This window comes from Pipistrellus kuhlii, unplaced genomic scaffold (assembly GCF_014108245.1).
Source record: "Pipistrellus kuhlii isolate mPipKuh1 unplaced genomic scaffold, mPipKuh1.p scaffold_m20_p_26, whole genome shotgun sequence".
NCBI classification, from domain to species: Eukaryota; Metazoa; Chordata; class Mammalia; order Chiroptera; family Vespertilionidae; genus Pipistrellus; species Pipistrellus kuhlii.
In genome coordinates this window covers 8,030,043-8,052,283 of record NW_023425525.1, presented here as the reverse complement: position 1 = coordinate 8,052,283, position 22,241 = coordinate 8,030,043, and the positions used below count along the sequence as shown (strand labels likewise).

Sequence of the window (22,241 nt, the reverse complement as noted above, 5' to 3'; positions counted from 1 at the left end):
CTGACTGGGGACTATTAGAAGATGTTAAAGGTAAATTGTAGAAACGATTCCCCTGGTATTTAAAAATCAAGGTGGAATCATGCTTGTTTTGGATTACGTAGGAACAATTCTATTGGAAGGACATGAAGATCCTTCCTTTGATGTGATAGGGATACTGAGAAAGGTCAGGCCTCTCTCTGGCCAACCCGATAGATATTATCCACTTCCCCATCTCTCCTGGTACTGCCACATCCTCCAACTTGGAATGGATCCAGAGGGAGAAATGCCAGAGCATCATGGTGTTTTTCTGCACTCACCCTCCCTGCCGTCTCACTCATCTGTCTTGTGTCCAACCATAGCTCCATTGCCTGCTTCTTTTTTGTCTGTCTCAAATCTATTCCTAATGGAATTTAACAGACTTTGCTCAAATCTAAACAAGATGAAAGTAATGGTACAGATTAAACACTGGGAGTACAGTGTGAGAACAATGGTTCCCAGGCTTCTTCAGTCCACAGACCACTTCAATGGCATAAGACTCCATGGATGACTCCTAACATCTCCAGCGTCATCACACATCAGAATCAATGGGAAGACTGGTGCTGCTTGTGATGGAGTGCCAATGGGGCTCTAGTCTATCACCTCACATGTTCCTTAACAAATATTAATTAGTTTTCGTTGGAAACAAATGTATAGACCAGTGCTACACACAATTACATGATCTGTTATCACCATTCATCAAAAAATAAAATAAAAATAAAATAAAAATAGACTGTCCTAAGACTACAGAGTCAATGACAAAATTCTAATGTTCATGTGCATCTGTTCCTTTATAAGTTACACCCATCCACTTCCAAAAGGAGGACTTAAGGAATTACAAATATATATACCCGCAGAAGCCACACGGAGCTACAGACAATGCATATAAACTGAATTTTCCTGGCATCATCATTAAATAACCATCCAACTGACCTACTCTTAAGTAAACTATGTACAAGGCAGGTACATATGTTTTTCATTTCATATTTATAACAAACCTAGTTATTATTCTTACTGTCTCCTTTAAACCCAAGCTCAGGGAGATTAAGTAATGGCTCAAGGTGTCAGCACTAGAAAGCAGCAGTGCAGAGGTTTGAACTCGGTGCTTTCTGACTCCAACCTTTAGCACTTAGGCCAGGGGTCGGCAACCTTTAAGACATAAAGAGTCACTTGGACCTGTTTTCGAAGGAAAAAAAAAACACCTGGGAGCCGCAAAACCATTGCGACATTTAAAACAAATATAACACTGCATATATTGTTTCTTACAGTCTGCCGCAGACTGTAAGTGGCTTAATGCTATATACCGGATCGTGCAGAAAGAGGATTTTTTCACTTAACAAAAAGAGCCGCATGCGGCTCCGGAGCCGCAGGCTGCCGACACCTGCCTTAGGCATTCAAATACACTGGCCCATGCCGCCAATGAAAGCATGAATAAGAGTTTACCGTTGGATATCTACGTGCGAAGAATATACCCTTATATTACACACAGAAATTAATTTAAAATGGATCAGACTTACAGAGAAAAGATAAAACTATAAAAACTTTTAGAAAAAGCACAGGAGTAAATCCTCATGACCTTCTGTTATGCAATGGTTTCTTAAGATGTGACATTAAAAGTACAAGAAATAAAAGAGAAAAAAAAAAGATAAACTGGACATAAAAATTGAAACCATTTGTGCCTCAAATGATACTATCAAGAAAGTGAAATACACTCTATAGAATAAAAAAACAACAACTTGCAAATCACATCAGATAAGGAACTCGAATCCAAAATAACAAACTCTTACAATGCCACAGTGGAAAAATAAGCTCAATTAACCAACAGGCAAAAGATGTGCACAGACATTCCTCCAAAAAAGATATACAAATGCTAATAAGCACATGAAAAGATGACCAATGTCCTCGTCACTAGGGAAACATAAATCCACTTCAATTCCCTAGGATGGACATAATGAAAAAGACAGACAATACCAAGTCTGGGTGAGGATGTAGAGAAACGGGCATCTTCTTTCATTACTGATAAGAATGTAAAATGGTGCGGCCACTTTGGAAAAGTTTGTAAGTTCTCCAAAAAACAAAAATCAAAAATGGAGCAACTCAAATGTCATCAGTGGGTGAATGGATAACCAAATGGTATCTCCATACAACGGAACAGTTTGGTAATAAAAAGGAGTGAAGTACTGGAACATGCTACAACAGTGATGAGCCCAAAAACCATTATCCTAGGTAAAAGCTAGCCACAAAAGACCACATAACGATGATTCCATTTCTATAAAATGTCTAGAATAAGCAAGCTTATACAGAGAAATTAGTGGTTGGAAGAGGGGGTGGGGAGACACTGATTCCTAACGGGTACTGAGTTCTTTTGGGGCTAAAGCAAGTTTAAAATTGACCATGGCAATGCCTGCACTCTTTAAATATAGCAAAGCCCACTATCTAGCCTATTTTAAATGCACAAAATTTATGATAGGTGAATCGTTATCTCAATAACAATGTTAAAAAACAAACCAACCAAAAGGGTTGACCAGAGGTTGTGAGACCACGAGAATCTCGCTCTGGATCACTCCCAGCCCACAATCCTCTGGACATGGTTCCACCGCATGGACAAGTGCAGGCCTGTCACCTTTCTCCCCTGGGGGCGGGGGTAGCAAAATTACAGCACCTCCTCCGGCAACCATCTGGTCAGCATGATGCAAGCTCGGTTATTTTTGAAATGCTGGGATGTGCTTGTGCCCTAACCTGCCGGAGGGCCCAGACGCCTACAGCTGGCGGGGGTGCGGGCAGCAGCCCTCGCAGCTGCTGAGTGGGCAGGAAAGGGACCTAAAACTGTAAGGGAGACTGCTCACAGCGGCTCAGACATTATCCTTGTGACAAAACGTATGCACGACATGGGCCATCTTCCTCCCTCCTGAACCCCTCCCGCCTCCCACCCAAAGAGAGCCTGCTATTCTAGGTCAGCGTACTTTAAATATCGGCGCAGTATGAATCAACGAGAGTTACATAACGATCGAGCAGGAAGGACCTTTAAACGTATTATGCAATGGAGCACGAACTCGGGAGCCACTTACTGTGTGAGCTTGGCCACTTCCTCTACCTTTCCGAGCCTCAACTGTCTCCATCGGGAAAATGGGAACAAAACAGGCAGCTGCTTCCTAAGACTGTGGTGAAGATTAAACGAGTGGATCCAGGTAAAAGCTTTATATTATTAACTAGTAAAGCTCTCCTTTAACTCGAGAAGACACTAACGCTCAGAAAGGGCAGAGGCAGTGATGGATCTGGTGAGACTTCAGGTCTCCGACTCCCTAACTCGGTGGTCGGCAAACCGCAGCTCACGCGCCCCATGTGGCTCTTTGGCCCCTTGAGTGTGGCTCTTCCACAAAATACCACTGCCTGGGTGAGTCTGTGTTGAAGAAGTGGCGTTAGAAGAAGTTTAAAAAATTTGGCTCTCAAAAGAAATTTCAACCATTGTCCTGTTGATATTTGGCTCTGTGGACTAATGAGTTTGCCAACCACTGGCCTAACTAATGTTCCCCTGCAGATCACTCCTCACCCCAGGGCATGGCCTAGCCCTGGACTAACCTTCAGGGCTTGTCGGACACAATGACAAGCACGCAGCGCCTAGCTGCTGGTCTCCCACAGGGAGGTGTTTGTGAAACATGTAACCCACTCCCTTTTCACTGCAGGTTTAATCTCCTAAAGAGAGGATGTGACACTGAATCCCAGAACATCCAAGGTGCAGTGCTCCCGGGCAGGATGGCTCAGGGCTGCTGCGGAAAACACCCCTAGCATTTCCTCCCGCCCTCTCCTCTGAAGGAGCACAAGGTATTGAGGATGTGGCACATTCGGGAAGAGAGATTTTTCTTCCTTTTTAAAAAAATATTTTAGTGGCATATTCATGCAAGAGTTTGGAAGTTATTCTCAAGGCATGATGTTTTCAACTTTTAGTAACTGATGCACATTAATTCAAGAGGCAAGAGAAGCTCACAAACAAACTACATTTGACAAAATACAAGAAATGGAGCTAAGGTAAGCTTTAAGCTTTTAAACAATCTCTCTCCACACACACGCACACACACACACACACACACACACACACTCCACAGTGTCTAAACCAGCGGATGGGGCCCTACAGCACCAGGCCTCCCTCTTCCACCTTCCAGCATGCAGGTCTCCTTTCCTTTCCTCAAACTCACTGTCCATCCAGCTTAAGGCCTTCACGCTGACATTCCCTGCACAGAGCAGGTCCTTCCTTACAGCCTCCACCCGCACCTCGGCCTTGGCCCCGTCACCTGCCAGCTTCCATTGACCACTCAGGCTCGCTCACCTCTTTTCCTCCAAGAAGCCTTCCCCAATCACCCCGCCTAGTCTCTCTTCTCCCCTCTCTCCAAAGGACACACACTTGGAACAAGCGTCTAAGCACTTATCAATGACTGTCCCCCCCCCCCCTCACAAACGCTGGTTACCAGTGTAAGCTCAAGGAAGGTGGGGCTGTGTCTACCTTGTGCAAGGTGCTTACCCGGTACCCAGCTCGGAGCAGGCAGTGAAGGAAATCAGCAACACTCTCCAAGGATTCAGAGGAGTAGCTGCTACAGTGACTTCCTAACGTCCCCCCTCAAATGTGACACAGGCACCCCACATCAGGGTGTGTCTACGACAGGAACACACGAGCCACACAAGCGGTTACATACTGTGTTTTGGAGAAAAACTCACTTCTAGCCACACTATGCACGGAAAAGAGGTTCTGGGCACACCCACCAGGGCACTCAGCTGTGCAACCTCGTTAAAGTCACCTGCCACCGAGTCCTCCCGGACACAGCGCTCCTACAGCACCCAGAGCACCAGACGCCACGGCCTCCAAAGGGCTGTCCCGCGGGGGAGGACGGAACACACATCTCCTTGACTCTAACTCAGAGACTGGGACTGTTTACATGGTTTCACATGCGTTGCTATTCGAATTAAACATGCCTCACTCACGTCCCATAAATAAAGAGTATAATTAAAAAAAAAAAGTGCCTAGAACAGTTTCCAGCACACAGAAGGCATTTAATAAAAACTGGCTGCACAAATGAAAAGAAGGAGGAGGAGGAGGCAGCGGCGGAGGAGGAGGAGGAGGAAGAAGAAGAAGAATTAGAAGCAGAAGCAGCAGCAGCAGCAGCAGCAGCAGCTTGTTCGGAATCACATTCCCAGCTGAAGAGCAGTCACGACCTTCCCAGGAGGCGAAGGAAGCCTTCCACAAATCGGAAAGGGGCGGGCTACGGTTTTTAAGCCGATCTGCTCCGCGGGGCAAGAAAACAGCTGCTCCTGTTGGCATTGATTCTGTGGGCATTTCCGAGTCTGTAGAACAGACAGGCATGCTCAGTGCGAAAGCCCAAAGCCTGGCACAGACCTGGGCGTCCCGACACCGCTGAGAGGGAGCTCTGGCGCCAGCGAGGTGTGCGCGCAGATGGCAAGTGCCTGCCCCGGGGACTCTTCTTCTTAAAAAGGGGTCCCCCCAAACCCCCAAACACCCCGGCCCCTCCGCCCCGTGCTGTACAAGTTACTCCCAGCGCTGATCCGAACCCTCCCAGCCCATCGGGTGGCCATGAAAGATCAGCTCCTCCGCCAGAACTCAGAGCCCCCCTTCCGATGCCCCCGAGGGCATCGCGCCCCTCGGGTCACCCCAGATCTCCCCTCAGATCACCCCAAGCCTCCGGACTGCCTCGGTTTCCTTGGAAGGGAAAGGGCAGCAGCGATGGCCCTCGCCCAGCCCCTCGGGGAGCGTGTCCGGGAGGAGACGTACAGCCCGGGGGACACTGTCCGGGGAAGGACGCGCTTCGGGGGACACCGCCCCGGTCCGCACGGGCCTCCGTGGTCCCGGGAGGGGCCGCGCCCCGGACCCCGGGACACCCGCCCACGCGGCCCTCCGGCGGCTCAGACAAAGGCGCGGCGCCCCCTCACCGCTCAGGTAGTTGGTCCACTTGTACAGCACCCCCTCCATGGCGCGGGCCGCGCTCCCCGGCCCGCGGCCCTCACTGCTCCCGGCCCCCGGCGGCGAGGAGCGCCGGCCGCAGGGCCATCGCCCGGCCCGCCGCGCTGCGGGGACGGCCGGCCGGTCACATCGCCGCCCGGGGGCGGGGTCACTGCGGCGGCGGCCTCGGCACGTGAGGGCAGAACAGGGCCGGCGCGCCTCCGCTTGCTCGGGGGCCCGGGCCCGGGGGGGCCGGAGGGGCGGCGGAGCCTTCCTAGTGCCGCGAGCGAGGCAGCGGGAAGCCGGCGGCGGCGGCGGCGGCGCGGGCACCGCGCGCTCCCGGAGTCCCCGACCAGCCGGGCCCGGGTCCTCTCGCGCATGCCCAGTGCACCGCGGGCGCGCCTGGAGCGAAAATCCACGCCGGGTTTTGGCGGTGACGAAAGGGGCGGGGCTTCTGGAGATAGTGAGGCCCGCTGGGAAATGGAGTCCCCGGAGGCGGGCAGGGGGCGGGCAGGGGCGGAAGTGAAGGAAGCCGCTGGGTGGGACCGGTGTGGGGAGCGCTCCCTGGGAACGGTGCAAAAGATAGGTCGGGTCCCACCTCGCGATGTTTGGGGGTTCGCGGGGTCCCTGATGAGGTGGCCCCTGGGTTCTGGTCCAGGCTGTCGATTGGTCCTGCACATTCGAGGGACCCAACAATAGGGCTTAACGGAGATGACGGGAGGTTCGCTACAGAATGCTGTGTGGCCAGCGTGAATGCAATGTCGAAATGCTAAGGCCTGGCCCCTAGAAATGTGGTCCGTGGCCGGCAGCATTGGCATCACCTGGGAGCTCGTCGGAATTGCAGAATCTCGCCTCTCGCCCCAGCCTCCCAAATAGTAATCTGCATGGGGTTCCTATGAAAGTGTGAGAACGTTCTGGGCCAAGGATATCTGAGCAGGGAGAATGTTCACTACCGATGAGTGGAAAGAGCAGGTTACGAAACAAAGTGTACAATGGGATCCAAAGTATTTTAGGCACATGTCACAGAAACATGGACCAACATGAAAAAATTATTTGCGGCGTTATAGGCGATCTCCCCCAACCCCCCTTTTTTTTTTCTTTTCTTTTTCTTTAGTGTAAGGTTTATTTGCCGTATTGAGCAGATAAAAATACAGAACAATTGGTTGTTTATCTGAAATTCAAATGGAATCCAGCTCCTGCAGTCTAACTGGAAACCCTGCTTTAGTGCTTTACAGTTTCTTCCGAATCAAGAAAAATGAACACGTACTGCTTTTGAAATTAGGTGGAAAATGTAAAACTGAAACATTTTCAGCTGAGATGAACCTATGTTAACTCGTAGGATTACCATTTCTTCTCAAAGCGGAAGTGTGACGTGCTTATCCTCAACAGAAGCTGTTATCGATCCTCTGGAGTAAGAACATCTAAGTGATAAATTATTAGTAGCCATAAGGCCATACGACGTTGTAGAATGCGCCAGACCTGATTTGAAGGCGGAGCTCAACTGCTTCGGCGCTGAATAACCTTAAACTGGACTCTTGATCTCTCCTAGCTTAACTATACGTATTTCATAAGGGATAAAAGACCCTGCCTACAGGCTGTGTGGTAAAGATCACGCAGGGGAACGCGCTTTGGGAACCCTACAGCACGATGTAAGCCTTCATCGTTTCCATCAGTTACATAGTAAGCAATCGCAGGAGTCTATGGATTGTGAAATTTTGGGGGCTTCTCACCCACGGCGAGAATAAACGAGTATTTCCGGAAAGTTCTACAGTTTTCACAAGACCCCAGGAATCTTTCCACCTCACTCAGTCGGGGTACTTGACACGTGCAAATCTGCCGGGGGAGTTTCCGTGGTAGCTCCGCGCCCCGCACCTCTCTTCCAAAATTCCCAGCTGCGGAATCCCTTCATCCGCCGGGCTCTAGGACCGCTCCTGGTGGTTCGCCCCGGCTCCGACTCCAGAGGGCGGCAAATTACATCCTTGCAACGTCATTGGCTGGGAGGCGCCTGAGCGACAGCACTTCCAGCCAATAGGAGGCCGCCATTCGCAGACGCCCACTCAGTCAGAGCCACTCCGGCTCGGCGTTCGGGATTAACCCTTTGGAGGCGAGCTCGCCGCGCGTGGGAAAGTAGCCGGCGGTGAACGTGCCACGTTGCTAGGGAGGGAGAGTCATGAACTTGCCGGAGGCCGCCGTCCTGAAGCCATCAGCTTTTTTATCCTTAACTCGATGAGGTCCGGGGCCCTTCCTCTGTGTCGGTGGGAGTTTCTTTCCCGCTCCGGCGACATGAGGCTCTTCTTGTGGAGCTCGGTCCTGACGCTGCTGGTCCCTGCGCTGAGCGGGGCGCTGATCCCCGAGCCAGAGGTGAAGATCGAGGTGCTGCAGAAGCCGTTCATCTGCCACCGCCAGACCAAAGGCGGGGACCTGATGCTGGTCCACTACGAAGGCTACTTAGAGAAGGATGGCTCCTTGTTTCACTCCACGTAAGTAATCCTGCCCCGCAGGCAAGGCAACCAAGAACCCGCCCACCCCTCCCAGCCCCTGGGCAGGACAACTAGCGTGCACCGAGTTTTACCATATAAAACAAAACAAACAAACAAAAACCCCTGAAATCCCTCATTTTCTCCTTTGGGGAAAGGAAATGGTTTAAAGCCAATCTTATGTAAGGAGATCTTTGCAGGTCTTATGGGAAACAGGTTGTCAAGAGAAAGGACCCCTTATTATTAGAAAATAATTTTGATGATTATGAAAATTATAAAGTGATTATAAAAATTAGACCTAGGGTCCTCCATGTCTCAGAACCAAAACTCTAAGTGGACTCCAGGTGAGAGTCCTGGGCCGCTTTTGAGCAGTTTGCTCCTGAAGTCTGGTAACTGCTGAGGGCACTGTTGTCTGCAGCCTCCGTGTATGTCAGTAGTCAGGAACTGCCTGCCTGGAGAATGGTGAAGAAGGACCATGAATGGGCGCGTGTACAAAGCATGTTTGCTCTTTCTAGAACCACAGCCTCTGTGGTAAATAAATAAAGGCTTAACCCCCTTTGCGGAGACAAGAAATGTGCCCAAACTGCGGTCTGTTGGGTGATGGGTTCTTTTTTCCTGCCCTTCCCAGATTTCCTACAATTGGAACAAACGTTCCTTTGATCGTGGGAGAAATGGAGGAAAAGAGGAAGTAATAGGTTTTCTCTAGACTTAATGAAACCCCGTAGGGTGCCTTCCCTTCTCACCTCCTAGATACACTTGCTAGAAGGACCCTTTCCTATGGTGCCAAAAGGGAGCTCCCTGAGACTCAGCCCTCAAGCCCCCCAGTAGCTCTGCAGCTGGGTTTTCTCGGGCTGGCCTTCCTTTAGATGAGCCAGTATATCCTGACCCTTCTCTTCTTCCTCGGGCCTCAAGAGGCCATTCCTCCAGGCTTTCCTGCACAGCCCCACAGTAAGCCCCTCAGCGGGGAGAGGAGGGCAGGGTCTGAGCGGGGATAAAGGGTGGGGTAGGTGGAAGAGCAGCCTTTCCAGCTACAGAGCTGTCCGCAGGCTGTACAGAAGGAGAGTTTGTAGGCGTGTGAGAAGATGCTGTGCTCCAGACTCTCCGTGTCTGTGTGAGGATGGACACGTGTGTGGGCCAAGAATCAATAACAGCTTCTGTGGAGGGTAAATTCTCCCTAGCCCCCATCCTCCTCCCCAAACTCACCCACTTTTAAAAATATATATATTTTGTTGATTTTTTACAGAGAGGAAGGGAGAGGGATAGAGAGTTAGAAACATCCATCAGCTGCCTCCTGCACACCCCCCACTGGGGATGTGCCCACAACCAAGGTACATGCCCTTGATCGGAATCGAACCCAGGACCTTTCAGTCCGCAGGCCAATGCTCTATCCACTGTCACCCACTTTTAACTATTTCTCTCCCTCTTCTCCTCGTAGCCTTCCTGGGACAGCATCCCTTTGTGATTAAGACCTTGAACTTTGTAGTTAAGTCAAATACTGGCGCACTTAACCACAGAGTCCTCACCTACAAGATACACTTGCAGAGGGAAATGGTACTTACCCCATAGGATCATTGTTAGAATTAAAAGCGGAGAAGTATTTGGGATAATATCTGGTATATGGTAAATGCTCAAGTAATTGTTGAATGGTTTAAGCCCTGGCCAGGTACTCAGTTGCTTAGAGCATCTTTCTGATACACAGAGGCTGAGGGTTAGATTCCTAGTCAGGGCACGTGCAACAAGCAACCAATGAATTCATAAAAAAGTGGGACAACAAACTTCTGTCTCTCTCTCTCTCTCTCAAAAAACAACAATAAAAAACAACAAAAACAAAACAGTAACATATTTTTAAAATAATATTTGTTTATTGTTTTTATTATTATGCCATCTGCACTTCTCTAGCTAAGTCAACAGTGAAATGTGCATCAAGAAATTTGGGCAGTGAATTGAATTATATCATAAAATTGATGTGTGTGTGTGTGTGTGTGTGTGGCTGTTTTCATTAGTTTCCAAATTTAATCACCATGGGTGGGGAGAGTGTACTATAACAATAAAAAAGTTACTAAAATATTCTAATGTGTTCTCTTCCTATTGTAGCCACAAACATAACAATGGCCAGCCCATCTGGTTTACCCTGGGCATCCTGGAGGCTCTCAAAGGCTGGGACCAGGGCTTGAAGGGCATGTGTGTGGGAGAGAAGAGAAAGCTCGTCATTCCCCCTGCCCTGGGCTATGGGAAAGAAGGAAAAGGTAATAATCATTCCACATTTTCCTGTGGCACTAGAGCTCTTTCTAAAGGAGACAGAAGTCACTGTAGCTACTAGGTATGTTTTCCCTCTAGCAGTAAATAGAAAATTTGTATTTCTTTGGGAAATATCATTATGTCTTGCTTATTATTTGAAATGGCCGACTTAAGCCATAAGCTAACAAATTTGAAATGGCCAACTAAGCTAGCAATGAAAAAATCTCTAGTATTATCCACCTTGTTCAATCTGATGGCTTCTTCTGTGTATGGGTGTGTGGTACAGCATTCATAACAGAATATTTACCGTTTCAGCCATTTTTAAGTGTACCATTCCGTGGCATTAAGCACATTCACATTGCGGTGCACATATACCGCTGTCGGTCTCCAGAACTTTTGCATCCTCCCCCAGGGAAACTCACCAATGTATTTAACAGTGCAAAGGAAAGCTCACTCAACATACGTGTGCTGATGAGTTGGACCTTTAAAAGATAGGCTGTGGAGGCATCACATGCCATTTTATTAATAGATGTGGGCAGTATGTGATACTCAACTGAAGTTTCCCACAGCAAAACTTATACATTTTTTAATGATTTAACCTAGAAAACGGATGGGGTGACATGAAACGAGTTTAGTAGAGCCGAAGCAAGTGTGCTCGCTGGCCCAGGGCGGACCCTGCACCTGCGGCTGGGGCGGGAGCCTGAGCAGCTCTCCAACGGGCTGCTCACAGGAGGCCAGGAGGTGTTTCAAGCACAGGATGTGCCTGTGGCCGATATTTCCTTTGTTGTGATCGAATCTAAGGGAATAAACAGGTATCAGAGGAAAGATTTGTGAACAGCGATGTCCATTCCTGTGCTGCTTCTAAAGGCAACAAAATTGGAACCAACTTAAGCATATAATGAGAATGGTTTAGTGCAATAAAATATGACCCAGTTACTTAAAAATGGCATTTCAAAGCTTTAAAAAAGTAGATTCAAAATGTGTATGATATAATATTTATATAAAAGTAGAAAATAAAGCTATAGTATATATTATACTATGATAGTAAGTATTAGAAAAAAGTTTATACACATACAATGTGAATCACAAAGAATAAATAAGAATGTTAATGATGGGGCTGGGAGCTATTTTTATTTCTGGTTCTACCTCTTCCAAATCTTCTGCAATGGGCACCTATTACCTATATAATGAAGGGGAAAAGAATTTTAAGTAGTCATTAGAATAAAATGAAGAACCACTCGGAGGTAAAAGGAATATAGACTTCACAGTATCCTTAGGTCTAAAGTTTACTAAACCATTTACAAAGTGGGAACCCTAGTCCCATTTTCTTGGGAAGGAAGTAGGGGTCCTATGTGAAGAATTATGTATTCTAAGATGGGAGTTGAACTTGCTGTATAAATCTTATGCATGGAATGGAATGTACTAATAAATTACCATATTTTCCGGCATATAAGACGACTTTTGAAACGAAAAAAGTCAACTGAAAATCGGGGGCAAAAGACCAAAATTGCACAAAAATTACCTGCAGATCTTGATGGCAAAGTAAGTCTTTTCTTTGAAGTGGGGGGGTAATCTTATACAGTGAATATAGGCCTAAACCTATGTTTTAACTGTAAAATTAGGAGGTGGTCTTATACGCCGGAAAATGCAGTAGTTCCTTATTTTAATAATAATCCTCTTAAGAGAAAAAGAAATCAACTATCTAGAAAGTGTTTCTCTGATGGTCAAATGTATTCTTTCACCTTCCTGTATCTTTATCTTCTCACCTTTAATATTTCTACACATAGCACTAGCCCATCACTCTTTAGCTACCCTGCATTTAACTCAATTTCACTTTATAACAAGTAAATTGGAGTCATTTCCTTCCAACGTGAAACTAACTCTGCGAATATGTGTTAACGCTAGTTCTGTAGGCCTGTAGCATCGTTTGCATGCCGCCTTCGGAAAGGCACGTTTCCCCGACGACCCAGTGCATGCCCTTCTCTGTCTAGATCTGCGACGGTAAGACTTCGGCACGCTGTGTGAGTTTTGTCCCTTCTGCACTTACAAATGCCCTTTCGTGGAAGTAGGTGGGATGGGGAGGCTAAGAAGTATTTATAGTGTTTATCTAGATCTGTATGTTAATATAGTTATAAGGAAACAGTTGAAAGAATTGTCTTTACTTCCCAGAAAAAAAAAATAAAAAAATTTAAAGTCCCTGGGACTTTAACAATGCTCTTCTCACTTTCAAAGATTTTTTTAATTTCCCTTTTCAGCAATGTGTTTTAATTTATCCCCTCTCCTGAAATTTCTTCCATATACGTGCAACGGCCTAACTTTCTGAAATTGTTAATCCTTTCTGATTTTTTTTTTTTTTTTTACAGTTTTATTTTGGAGAGAAAGAGAGAAAGAGGGGGATAGAGAGATAGAAACATCGATGAGAGAGAACACTGTCTCCTGCATCCCCCTCACTAGGAATTGGGGAGATTGAGCTCACAACCCAGCCATGTGCCCTGACCGGGAATTGAACCTGTGACCTCTTGGTTCATGGGTTGACACTCAACCACTGAGCAACACTGGCCAGGCTTGAATTGTTTGTAAAGCCTGCAAGAGAATTATATCTTAGTAACGTATATTGAGAGCGTACTATTTATCAAGCAAAATGGTAAGTATTTTACATGGAGTTACCTTCCTTTATCTTCCCAACAGACTCTGGAGGTGGGCATTATTGTCATTTGTGTTTTACAGATTGGGAAACTGAGGCTTAGAGAGAGGCAGGAGTAAGCTGCAAACCCAGATAGGATGACACTGGAGCTCAGCCAATTATAAACCGCCCCCATTGGCAGAAACGGCAGGATGATATGTATTTCTAGGTCAGGACTTTCTGACTCAAGTTAGTAAATCACTTGTACTATAATTAACTCTGAAATATCTCAAGCACTTTAAGTCATTTTTGACTTATAATATGTAGTACCTTAATTGCATTTGAAATTTTAATACCCCAGGCCATTAGCTATGTGTGTGTGGGCATGGGTGTGTACCTAGAACAATTTCTAATCGCAAAACCAAAATCAGACTGCTTTTCATCTATTAATTTGAATTATTTCTTCTTTATTCTATTTGTTTGAGTCAAATATGATTATAAGTAATTTCCATTATATGTGATAATCTTAGGAGGGCTCTTCATTTAATTCAATTAAAAGAATGTTTCATCCAGTACCATAGGTTTTCTGTCATCAAAATTTGGGATCTTTTAAATTCAACTGACCCCCCCCCCCTCCCATTTAGGTAAAATACCCCCAGAGAGCACACTGATATTTAACATCGACCTCCTGGAGATTCGAAATGGACCAAGATCCCATGAATCATTCCAAGAAATGGATCTTAATGATGACTGGAAACTCTCTAAAGATGAGGTGACTATTCCTTCCTCCTCTCTCTTTCTTCCCTTCACTCTTTTTTAGAAATATGTTTTTAAAGAAAAATTATTTTTAATTTGGGTAAAATGTTATTTACAGTATAAAACTTCTTTAAGTGCCTATGCTTTGAAAATGGACTTTTTCATAGGAAATCATTATTTTGGAGAGAGAGATTTTGAGACTTTAAAAACACCACTTATTCTTTTGCCTTTTTCTCTCTCCCTCCAATGCATCAAATAAGGTTGACTATTTTGTCTTGCCCTAAGTTTTTGAAAGATCCATTTTGCCAAGACAATTCCCATTTCGGAGTTATTGCATAAGAAACATAGATATCCTGATAAATAGTTGCCATAAAGCAGTTGTATATCATTAAATGAGCTACTAGTCCAGTCTGTGATATTATTGACTGACTCAATACAGGTGTCTTACAAGTAAGAAGTATTAACGAGACCATCATTTTGTAGGTTAAAGTGTATTTGAAGAAGGAGTTTGAAAAGCATGGTGCAGTGGTGAATGAAAGTCATCACGATGTTTTGGTGGAGGATATTTTTGATAAAGAAGATGAAGACAAGGATGGATTTATATCTGCCAGAGAATTTACATATAAACATGACGAGTTATAGAGATACATCTGCCTTTTTTATACAGCAGCCATCTTTAAAGAGCCGGAAACCGTCTTTTAAAGAAAGTCTTGTTTTTTAACAGTATTTTATTCTGTTCTTGCTTTGATTTTTTTAAATATTTTTTCCCCCTGAATATTATTTAAAGACCTTTAGGGTTTCTAAGTGCCCATTTCTTTCTGGCGAATTAATGGGAAGAAAAAATGTTTTTATCTTTGAATAAGGAGAAGTCTGGACCGTTTTCTACTTTCACCTATGAAGTCTTATTTGTAACTTTAAAATATTACAACGGGGACCTTGTCCAACGTAAGAGCGAGTATATCACAAATCAGCACCCTCTGTCTCTGCTTCCCCCCGTTTTCGCTAAGTTAGATACCGACATTTGCAGCGCTTTTTGCAATAAGCCAAAGCTTACTGTTTTCATGTTATAATGAAAGTGTTATTGGCCTTTGATTCTCTGCTTGAAGCTACAGGAAGATGGTTGTTGAACTTTATTTGTTAACAGTCACTGCTTTACTGAGGAGATGTGCAATGCTGAAGTGTTTGATAAAGTTAATGACTTATAAGTGTGTATACTTTGAACATTCTGCCCAGGACTGAAGTTATAGTATGTGGCTTGGTTCCTGATTGCTACTGACTTACCATGATAAACAGAACCAATTATTTATGTTTGTTTCTTCCTAATAAAATGTGTCAAAATATTGTAGATTAGGTAGAAAGTTGTATTTAGTCCGTGTTTACTTTTTATAGCTAACCAATTATCCTTCCTGGTTTTTAAATTAATAATCTATAACTAGTGTATTATACTAAAGTAACATATCATGATTAGTTAACCAATCAAAATTTTCCCATTTCTGCCCCATTCAGTAGCTGCTATTGAATAAGGTCAAAAGTTTGATAATTTTATTATGTTTTCTTCAATTGGCTTTTATCCTCAATAGTTTAAAAAGTATCCAATTCCCCATTTACTAAGAATAGTCTTTAGCCCTGGCCCCTGTGGCTCAGTTGGTTGGATGTCATCCTATGTACCAAGAGGTCACTGGTTTGATTCCCCATCAGGGTACATGCTTGAGTTGTGGGCTTGATCTTCAGTAGGGGGCATGAAGGAGGCAGCCCATTGATATTTCTCATTGATCAATGTCTCACTCTCTTCCTTCCTATCTCTTTAAAAAAAAAAAAAAGTATCATCATTTACAAAGTGATCTCAAATGTATCACTAACTTTAACTCTCATTGCTCTGAAGTCCATGAAAAAAGCTGGTGGACTTTACCTATTTTATAGGTGAGGAAATTGTCATTCAACGAGATTGTTGTGACTGCAGGCAACAGCTAACTTACTGAGCCAGATTTCAGTCCTCAAGTTCATTATCTTCTTACTGCCCTGTACCTATATTGAAAAGAAAAAATTTCTTTGCTTTTACTGGGTCTAATTTTCTCTTCAGTTTGCTTTCCTAATTTTCTCTTCAATGTGGGTCCTTATCCTTTGAAGATACTTTACTGGCTATGTTTGGTGCCACAGAATTCTCCCCATGCTCCAGAAACGGCTCTGGTTTCTTTGAAAAATCTTGGGGTCAGCAATGAATTGCCTCAAAAACCATGTGTGGTGTGAGGTTCCCCATGTGTATCTTAGTCCTTTCATTCCTGTTGAGCTCTAGATTTTTTTTTTCTTTAAAGAATTATGAACAACTATTACATCAGATATAGACGACTTTCACTGATTCTGTTTGACGTTTTCCTCACTAACACCTTTTTCTGGCGAAATCAGCTATGGCTAGAAAACTTTTTAAGTTCACTGCTCTTTTCCTCAACCTACAGGAGTTCAAAGTCACCTTACAGAAAGCCTTATGACGCTACTTTGTAGGAACATTACTGACGCTGTCTACTGCAGAGCAAGAGAAGTAAAAAGAATTCTGAGTATTCAGGCAGTATATTCCTTCATCTCATGTGGATTTGTATCAATTCCCATCTAATAAACATCTAGACTCAAGTAAGAAATGAAAACATGTCACTAGGTTAGGTTGTCTTTAAGTTAACTGCCTTCTTTGGTTTATTTACTTCTTTGCACCTTTCCATTTGTGGGAATAATCAGACACCAACTGTGACTTCACATGTGTATCATTGGTCTCATTAATCCTGCTAGCTGTGTCCTATTTAAATTTGTAGGACTGTGTTATGGTATTTTTTTTTTTTTAGAAAATAAAGATTATTTGGAAAAGAATTGCTTTTCTGAAAAATTCTTCAATTTCTTCAGTAGTTTCATTGATTTTCTTAACTGTTCTTCCTAGGTTTTATATAAAAACCAAGTGAGGAAGATGGACAGGTAGTTTGGGGACATGTATAATGACGCTTGGAATGAATCTGATTCCTCTGTTTAGATATAGTTGTAAGGAAAGCTATTGTTTTGAAACAAATAGGCATTAAACCTTGAGCATTGAAAGCAGGAGTTAATAGTGAATGTTGAGTACTGGAGTACGTATATGTGGGGTTTCTGTTTGTTTAATGGTGGTAGTTATCACTGTTGTTTTGTGGGTTATTGTTTTTGTTGTTAATCTTCACCTGAGGATATTTTTCCATTGATCTTTTAGAGAGAGTAGGAGAGGGAAAGACAGAGAGAAACAGCGATGTGAGAGAAAGATATTGATTGGTTGTCTCCCGCATGCCCCCTGACCAGGGGCCAGGCCAGGGAGGAGCCTGCAACCAAGGTACATGCCCTGGACCAGAATCAAACCCAGGGCCTTTTGGTCCACAGGCTGACGCTCTAGCCTAGGGGTGTCGAACTCAATCAGAGAAGGGGCCAAAATCTAAAATCCAGCCTAAATCGTGGGCCGAATGGTTTACTGAACAGTCATAAACTGTCATTGTGATGGAAACGCAGCAGAGTGCAGTGATGACAGCGCGGTTCGGGCCACATTGCAAGGCCTGGCGGGACGGATTTGGCCCGCGGGCCTTGTGTTTGACACATGTGCTCTAGCCCCTGAGCCAAACCTGTTCCGGGCTATCACTGTTGTTTTGGTTTGGGATTTTATTGTGTGTCATGGGTGGGTGTTACGATGATTAATGCCTACTGAGTAAATTAGTGCTATAAGTTACCGTATGTAATTAAATGAAGTGCTGGGGTGCTGTAAAAACAACAAGGAAACGACTTCTGAATCAGATCGGAGACGAGCTACTTGAAACTTTCTTTGCGGGAATGAATTTGTATTTCTCATCTGATTCATGATACAGGATATGGCTTACCTCTGTTCTGCTACTTCCATATCAGCATGCTCTCTCCTCCCTGCACTTGAGCGTATGGGTGACTTCTCAGAGTTGTTTATAAACTACAAAAGGAGAACAGAGATGTTATGTGCGATGTTATGGAAAAAAAATATATTTTTCCACCTTTTTCTTTAAAAAGTGAAGTATCGTTGTATTAATAACCCTACTAGATGGGAGAAAAGAGCCTTGACTTCCCCCAAATTATTCTTCTGTATTATTTTTTTTCCTTTCAGAATTACCTATCACTCATTTCTTTAGAAGAATATACAGTCAAGAGATTTCGGAAAAAAATAAAACTTTTCTTTAAAATATAGAGGTGCCTATAGGTTTATGCATGTGCAAATTTGTATGTGTATATATAGTGTACTATATGCCACATACAAACCATATACGGCACGCACCTAAAGTTTCCTACTAAAGACAGTTATTGAAATGCTCTATCTAGTACAAGATTTCCCCTCTGAAATTTTGTCTTTCAGTTTAGTGTGAAGCTGTAATTTAGGTTGAATCGCCTAGTGGTTCTCTAGATAAAACCAACAGTAACCTTTTTCACCGCCTGAGCTGGAGGTGTGTCGAAGGGACTCAGTGGCTGGCTATGACACTGTACGTAGGTGACAGTACTGTGTCACAGTACGTAGAGGAAGCTGTATTTGTACTACTTTTCCTGGTTATTCTGCACGGCTATAATTACCCCGTTTAATTAAGTTTAGCTAGAAATTGAAGAACCGCTTTTTAAAAATCTAGAATGTCTCAAACAGAATACCCGGGGGTGTGATCACAATAGAAAGATGTGGCTGAATGTCACACACAAAACACAGTACGTGACAGTACGTAGAGGAAGTTGAGGAACAGGGAAGGGCACTTGGAGGTTCCTGGAAGCCCCAAGCCCTCATCCGCCTGTACCTGGGCTGCTAGTGACACCGCTGGGATGCCATGCCTCCAGCGAGGACAGGTCAGCTCCGGATCTTCAAAGCCAACCCGAGGGCCTGTGAGCTAGGCAAACTCAGTCTTATTTTATGGCCTAAAGACAAAAGACATGAGATGTTTACTAAAATAAAATAAAAAATCTGGAGTAAAGCAAATGCTGTCCCCTGGTCTCTAGTAACAGCGGAAGTATATGCCACGTGGGGATTTCTGGGCATTTACAAGTCATGTAACTAACTTATGGTAAAATCACACCCTGCGGCAGCTCGAGATAATGCCCTTTTTGGTAAATGGTTGCAGGAATGTAAATGGAGGTGGTGAGGGACAGTTTTCATTAATCTAAAGAAGGAAGAAAGGGTCGGGGGCCCATTGGGGCTTAATTCCAGTTTCTTACAGCATCTTCTAATTTATTTGTTGCAGGCATGGTGGAGTGCATTTTATGTTAATATAACTCTAAATCTAGGTTTTTTGTTTGTTTGTTTGTTTTTTACCTCTGGTTAGAAATTGGGAACATTATGACATTCATCCACATGTGACATTCATCCACATCTTTCTATTCCAGGTTCCACCCCCAGTGTGGGGTGTGTAGGAGGCAGCTGATCAATGATTCTCTCTTATTATTGATATTTCTATCTCTCTCTTCCTCTCTAAAATCAATAAAGCTATATTAAAACAAAACAAAACACTGCACATAGCATAAAATGGACTGTTTACATACAGGCAAACTAGGAAAACATATCTGTAAGGAAGAATTGGTGGAAATTCCCAAAGGTCATCACAGAATCCTCAGGCCTGTTCTTTGATAGTCACAAAATGAACAATCAGCAGTTCCCCTTTAAATTTTCTGTATAGTACACTGAAGCCACCAATGGCTCCTAAAGGCAGAGCAGTGAGGGTAATGCATACATAATAATTTTTAAAAAATCCAAAAAACTAGGTTCAGAACACTGATTAACTGTTATTTGAAATGGAATGGGAACCATTGAAATGACACATTTGAATAATTGAATTTAGAAACCCACCACCTAAATATAATGAATAGGACTTTATACTTTTTGCCAAGATATAATTTATGGTTGTCTAAATTAGCAATCTCCAAAGGGCTTGATGGATCATTTGAATTCTAAAAATAATTTAAAAATAGATTTTAATATTTATAATTTCTCTGTATTGTCTAAATTCAATATGGGCAGCAATTCCTTAGATTGATTTGAGGGCATTCTAAAGGTTTGTTTCTATGGTAACCAATTCAGAAGACTACCCTCCTGAACACGGTTGTCATGGAACTAAGGCAGGAGATTGACTAATCTTGACTAATACTCTTCTTTCCCAAATTTTAATGGCTTTTCTGTTAAACCCCCACCTCTATTCCCCCCCCCCTTTTTTGTTGTTGTTGTTCTCATAAGATTATATACAAGACAAGCCAATTACTAAGAGGAAAATACCTCATAAGCAATGTGCTGAAGGTATTTCTCTATTACACATGTCCTTCAAACTCCTCAAAATCATTACATAGGGTTCTTTAGACAATAATACTGGTTAGAAGACAAGGCAACATCGTCATCAATATTTTTAATTGATCATTTTTTAAACTTGCTTACATTTTTAATATGCTAGATCAATGTATTAATCTCTGCATAATTCTTATGTTAACTTAATGGCAACATGTATTACTTCTATACTTAATTTTCTTGCTTAAGAGGAGAGGCTATGATATGCCTTTTTCATCTTTGCAGCAATAGTGTAATTCCTAGCATAGGTGTTTGATCATGTTTCTTATTAAATTAGTATGTTGAAGACGTTCTATAAGTAAAGTATGCATTTGTAGTTCTTACAGTTGTGGGTCTGGTTGAGTCTAAATCAAGACACGTGGTTCCTGAGGGACATTAAGATGACAGTTCCTAGACTTCCCCATCTGCCCATGAAGGAGAAACTGCTGTAGGACCTGCTATCCTATTGTGACAAGTAGAAAACTGGACAAAATACAGGTTTTTCCAAACTATGTTAAAGTAGAGTATTATTATGAAATCCTATATAATAAAAGAATACCAATAGGTTGACCATTAAGTTGACGGCTTGACCAGCCACTGTGACACACACTGACCACCAAGGGGCAGACACTCGGACCGGTAGGTTAGTTTGCTGCTGGGGTCTGGCTGATCAGGATTCTGAGAGAGGGCAGAGAGGGCTGGACACACGCTGGAGCCCTCCCCTGTCCCTCCCTGCCGACCAGCCCCCATTGCCCTGATCCGGACTCGGGGAGACAGTCCTAATCAGCCCCAATTGCCGGCCATGCACCAGGTCTATAGTATATAATATTGATATTGGGCTACAGTTTTCTTGGTTGGACTAAATGCACAATAAGATCCCTTTGTGCTCCTAGAGTGTGCGTACCACTGCTCTGTTCTACAGCATATGCCCCAATTCCCTCAGCCCCTCTCCTACTACCCATTTGCTCATGTGGCAAACCACAAGCATAAGCATAACATTCAGAAGACATGCAAAGTAATCTTCCTTTCCTCCATCCAGTCACCCAGTGTTCCCTGGAGGCATCTACTATTACAGTTTCTAATGTATTCTTCCAAAGATATTCCATGCAAATAAGAGTACAGGCACATATTAATATATATTTTTTTCTTCCCACAAACGATAACATACAATGTCTTGCACATGGTTTCCCTCCCCTACTTAGTATGGGTTGGAGATCTCTCATATCAGTACATAGAGACCTTCCTCCTTTTTAAATATCTGGGTAGCATCCCATCATATTGTGCTATTTGAATAGTCCCCAACTGTTGGACGCTTGTTTCTAATCGTTGCTAGCACAACTAACAGAGCAACGGATAACCTGTACGTGTATCATTTCACACCTGTGCCATAGCCGTAGGATAAAGTCCAGACATGGAATCCTCCAAAGACTATATATGTATCTGCTATTTGGGAGAGATTACCAGATTGTCCTCTGTGGAGGTTAGAAAACGTTTTGATTTTTGCTAATTTGACAGGTGGAAAGTGCGACCTTGTGTATTTGATTTGAAGGGAAGTGAGGGTGAGCATCTTTTCATGTGCCTGAGTGGTATTACCTTAAGTTTTCCTGTGAACTTTCTCTTTACAGGACAGTCTTATTTGCTATTTTATAAAAGGTAGAGTCTGCTGTGTTATGGTTATGTCTGGACCAAAGAGCTTGTTGCCAGTACACACACACGCACACACACACACACACACCCTTGGTGACCTGTTGGTGATACTAACCCAGGGATGGAATCTGGCTTTGCTGCTTGCTGTGTGACCCTCCGAGAGCTCTTTGGGCCTCATTGCCCACCTACCCCACACAGGGTCTGGCATATCAGCATGACGCAGGATGG

At 43.9% G+C, this 22,241-nt stretch overlaps 2 protein-coding genes and 1 long non-coding RNA gene across 3 annotated transcripts in view; 1 reads left to right on the top strand and 2 right to left on the bottom strand.

The window, feature by feature from the left end:
* Nucleotides 1–6,434, bottom strand: part of PLEKHA8 (pleckstrin homology domain containing A8) — a 50,656-nt gene extending 44,222 nt beyond the window's left edge. The window contains exon 1 of the mRNA XM_036453737.2: nucleotides 5,953–6,434. Within this exon, the coding sequence (XP_036309630.1) occupies nucleotides 5,953–5,992 (40 nt within the window). The 5' untranslated portion in view covers nucleotides 5,993–6,434. The remainder of the gene's footprint in view (nucleotides 1–5,952) is intronic.
* Nucleotides 6,435–8,033: 1,599 nt separating this feature from the next.
* On the top strand, nucleotides 8,034–16,879 carry FKBP14 (FKBP prolyl isomerase 14). The gene is made up of 4 exons (XM_036453814.2): nucleotides 8,034–8,442; nucleotides 10,534–10,685; nucleotides 13,945–14,072; nucleotides 14,540–16,879. Exons 1-4 carry the CDS (start codon nucleotides 8,189–8,191, stop codon nucleotides 14,696–14,698), a joined length of 693 nt encoding a protein of 230 aa, XP_036309707.1. The 5' UTR covers nucleotides 8,034–8,188; the 3' UTR covers nucleotides 14,699–16,879.
* Nucleotides 10,765–19,402, bottom strand: LOC118727837. The gene is made up of 3 exons (XR_006742654.1): nucleotides 18,856–19,402; nucleotides 17,932–18,014; nucleotides 10,765–11,473 (listed from the first exon to the last, which is right to left on the bottom strand). It is a non-coding gene; the product is annotated as an uncharacterized LOC118727837 (long non-coding RNA).
* Between the last annotated feature and the right edge of the window lie 2,839 nt (nucleotides 19,403–22,241).

What these genes read in the sequence shown, in the direction of transcription:
- FKBP14 (XM_036453814.2), top strand. Translation starts at nt 8,189, where the DNA reads ATGAGGTCCGGGGCCCTTCCTCTGTGTCGGTGGGAGTTTCTTTCCCGC. An exon ending in GGCTCCTTGTTTCACTCCAC is followed by an intron (nt 8,443 to 10,533) that starts GTAAGTAATCCT and finishes TTCCTATTGTAG; the next exon opens with CCACAAACATAACAATGGCC. An exon ending in GGAAACTCTCTAAAGATGAG is followed by an intron (nt 14,073 to 14,539) that starts GTGACTATTCCT and finishes ATCATTTTGTAG; the next exon opens with GTTAAAGTGTATTTGAAGAA.